The 4,293-nt window shown below is 39.6% G+C and overlaps 1 protein-coding gene across 1 annotated transcript in view; it reads left to right on the forward strand.

The window, feature by feature from the left end:
* Ap4e1 (adaptor related protein complex 4 subunit epsilon 1) overlaps window positions 1-4,293 on the forward strand; it is a 50,011-nt gene that overhangs the window by 30,984 nt on the left and 14,734 nt on the right. Inside the window, exon 16 of the mRNA XM_005364423.3 lies at window positions 2,304-2,427. Within this exon, the coding sequence (XP_005364480.2) occupies window positions 2,304-2,427 (124 nt within the window). The remainder of the gene's footprint in view (window positions 1-2,303; window positions 2,428-4,293) is intronic.

A 4,293-nucleotide genomic window follows, 5' to 3' on the forward strand; every position in this document is an offset into this window, starting at 1 on the left:
TTGGTCTATTGACAGATGTCCAGTTGGTCTATTGACAGATGTCCAGTTGGTTCTCCTTGGTACCGTGAATAGAGCAGCAATAATCGTGGGTGTACAAGTGTATCTGTAGTAGAATTTAAAGTCCTTTGAGTATATGCCCCAGAGCAGTAGAGTCAGGCCATCTGGTGGTTGTTTTTTTGACTTTTTGACTGGTTTCCATAGTGGCGAACTAATTTTTAGTCCCACCTGCAGAGTCAGGGCCCTTGTCTTACCACATCCTCACTGTCCTTCGTCCTTGCTCATTTTCTGACTGGAGTGAGACTGAGTCTTGACGTATTTTTAATTTACATTTCCCTGATGGCTAAGGATATTAGAGACTTTTTTTTTTTGAGACAGAAACTGTTTATGTAGCCCTGTGTCTTAGTTAAGGTTCCTATTGCTGTCAAGAGACACTAGATTTAGTCCATTATTATCATGGAGGATGACAAGAGGCAGCCATGGTGCTGCAGAAGGAGCTGAGAGTTTTACCTCTTGATCATAGGCAACAGGAAGTCAACTGTGACACACTTCCTCCAGCTAGGCCACACCTCCTACTAGTGCCACTTTCTATGAGCTTATGGGGGACAATTACATTCAAACTACCACACCCTGTATGGAATTCCCCATGTAGACCAGGGGGACCTCAAGCTCCTGAGTGCTGGGATTAAAGGTATGAGCCGCCATGTCTAGGCAGGATGCTGGATATTTTAAAAGAATATTTCCTAGCCATTTGTATTTTCTTCTTTTGAGAACTGTCTACTGCTTATTTGATTAGCACATTATTGATTGGCAGGGTTTTTTGTTTGACTAGTATTTTTGTCGTTGTTGCTTAATTTTTTTCAGATCTTTATTTTTTCTAGATATTGACCCCCTGTCTGAAGTATAGCTTCTAAAGATTTTCTCCACTTTGTAGACTGTCTATTCACTAAGCTGATAGTTTTGTGTGCTATGAAGAAGCATTAATTTTATGTAATATTTTGTAAATTCTTGGGGCTATTTTCTGTGCTATTTGATTCTTATTCAGAAAGTCCATATCTTTAAGTATATTTATAGTCTCTAATCTAATTTCATCCTCCTACAGGTGGTATCCATTTTGCCAGCACCATTTGTTGACAAGACTGCTGAGTTATTCCATGCATGTTTTTAAGACCTTTGTCAAAAATTACATGACCATATCTAAGTGCTTTGTTTCTGAGATCTCTATTCTGTTCCACCGCACTTTTTGTTCCAGTACCATGCTGTTGTTGTCACTATGGCTGCATAGTAAAATTTGGGGTCAGCTATTATGATAACTCCAGTGGTGTTCTTTCTCCTTAAGATTGCTTTGTATATTAATGATCTTTTATGTTTCTATATGACTTTTTGAATTGTTTCTTCTAGTTTTGGGAAGAATGTCATTGAAATTTTGATGAAAGCTGAATTGAACTCTCTAGGGTTTTTTTTTGTAGTATATAGCCATCTTAAAATTTTTTAAAGATTTATTTATTTTATTTTTGCATACATATATGTATGGTATATATGCCTAGCACCTTCAGAGGCCAAAAGAGGGCATCATATCCCCTGGAACTGGAATTACAAACGTGAGTCACCATACTAGGAATTGAACCCAGGTCCTCTGCAAGAGCAACAAATACTCATAACCACGGAGCCAGCTCTCCAGATCTTACACATCTGTTTGGGTGATAATGGCAGATTTGACCCTGCCACCCTTGTCTCGCTCTCTTATTAGTTTTAGTTTTACTGGTGATCACAGCTTTGCACACTCTGTGTGACACTTGTTGCATTCCCCTTGTGTCTAAAGAGGTAGATTTGACAGGTAGGTTGATCTAATTGCTTTTTTGTTTTGTTTTGTTTTTTTTTTGAGACAGGGTTTCTCTGTAGCTTTGGAGCCTGTCCTGGAACTACCTCTGTAGACCAGGCTGGCCTTGAACTCACAGAGATCTGCCTGCCTCTGCCCCCCAAGTGCTGGGATTAAAGGTGTGTGCCACCACCATCCAGCCTACTTGCCTTTTCTAATTCTTTTTAACTTTTTAAAAGAGATAAAAAGATAAAAATAAAGGGTAGTTTGTCTCTGATTACCCTAGTGTGTGCAGACTTAAATCGGTGGCAGCTGCTTTACTCTTACTGAACATGTCTGAAAAATTGTCTCTGGATTCCAGCCTTTTAATTGTTTCAATAGTGAATAGAATCTCATAAGTTTCATTCTTTTTTTTTCTTTTTTTTTATAAGTTTCATTCTTATGCTTTGTTTTAAATAAGAACCTCTGTTACTGTTTTAAATTATAGTTCTCAATTTTGAACCATATGGACTATCATTTTCATCATCTGGCTTCACTGGACGACAGTCACCTGCTGGCATTTCTCTGGGCTCAGATATATCTGGAAATAGTGCTGAAACGGGACTGAAAGAGTAAGTTTCTTCGTGAAGTTGAGAATTTGGTGAGCCCATCTGCTCTGCTTTCTGCTTGTGTCCTCAATATTATTATTTACAGCCAGGCAGTGGTGGCACATGCCTTGAATCCCAGCACTCAGGAACCAGAGTCAGGCGGATCCCTGTGAGTTCAAGTTCAGACTGGTCTACAAGAGCTAGTTCTAGGATGGGCTCCAAAACTACAGAGAAACCCTGTCTCAAAAAAACAAACAAACAAGGGCTGGAGAGATGGCTCAGTGGTTAAGAGCACTGGCTGCTCTTCCAGAGGACCCAGGTTCAATTCCCAGCACCCACATGGCAGCTCACAACTGTCTGAAGATCCAGTTGCAGGGGATCTGACATCTTCACACCAATGCATATAAAATAAAGTTAAATAGACCATAAAAAATATAGAAAAAAAAAACCAAAGGTTATTTTAGGATGACTTACAAGTTTTCATTTTCAAATAATGCAAAAGAAGAGACATATTTCTGACTATGTGTTTAATATCATTGAAAAGCTATGTGAGATTTTGTTTTGCTTGCTCTATTGATTGGTTTCAAAATTCTGATGTTATATGTCTTGGACTTTAAGAGCTTATCCACCTTCTAAAACAACAAAAACCTTGTATAATATTCGCACATGAGGTCTAGAGAGGTGGCCCAGCACTTTAGAGCCTGGATTGCTCTTGCAGAGGATCAGTTCTCAGCACCACAATGGGCAGCTCACAACTGTCTGTAACTCTAACTCCGGGGAATCCGATGCTCTTTGACCTCTGTAGGCAACCACATGTATGTACTCATACACATACACATTAAGTAAAAATAACAGACCTGTACATAATGCATATTATTTTCATATTATAAAATTTGAAGCATATTGGAACTTATATATTAGATAAGAATTAAGCATATTTTTCATTCCTTATAATTTGTCATGCGTCTGGAAAATATTTTTTGTAGTAGAAGAATAACAGATACAGAGATGAACATGAAATGACTGACTGCCTTTGTCTAAGGAAGCTCTGTTCTTTGCTCAGAATACTTTCAGAAGCTCTGGGGAGAGAACTTAGAACTTGCTGTACAAGCATGAGGACCTGAGTTCAAATCCCAGCACTGTATGAAAAACTGGAGTGGCTGAATGTACCTATAACCCCTGCATTGGGTGGCGAAGACAGACAGATTGTAGGAGCTTGCTGCTTAGCCAACATAACCAAAATGACAGGTTCCAATTCAGTTATTGTCATAGAGAACAAAGTTAGAAGTAGTAGATGAAGGGAACTAGAGAGATGGCTCGGTGACTAAGAGCACTGGTTTTTAAAGTCCCAAATGTTAAGAGCACTGGCTACTCTTCCCAGCACCCACATGGAAGCTCATATCCATCTCTGGGGTCCAATGTCCTCTTCTAGTGTGCAGATGTACATGCAGGCAAAGCGTAAATAAATAAATAAACAAACAAACAAACCTTTTTAAAAAATGTTTAGTCCTGATTGAGAGAAATTCCTGTCTTTACACAGACTGAAACTTGCCCCTTCTCAAGTCCCCCATCTCATTGGTTTAGGGCACAAAGCCTAATGTAATAAATTTGGGGTTTGAGACTCCTTTCTTTCTCTGCCAATGGGCTCAGTCACACAGCCTGGACTTTGTACCTCTGAGACAAGCAGGCACCGGCTGCCAGTTAGGGGAGATGAGTTCTGACTCCTGCTGCTGCTCTGTAACTAAGTGCTAGGTGCATCTTACACTGAAAATGACCATAACAATTGACTCTTACAATTGTTATGAATCAGCTTTCACAGTGAGACAGTTGCTCCTCTCTCTCTCTCTCTCTCTCTCTCTCTCTCTCTCTCTCTCTCTCTCTCTCTCTCTC

This window comes from Microtus ochrogaster (genome assembly GCF_000317375.1).
Source record: "Microtus ochrogaster isolate Prairie Vole_2 chromosome 14 unlocalized genomic scaffold, MicOch1.0 chr14_random_1, whole genome shotgun sequence".
NCBI classification, from domain to species: domain Eukaryota; kingdom Metazoa; phylum Chordata; class Mammalia; order Rodentia; family Cricetidae; genus Microtus; species Microtus ochrogaster.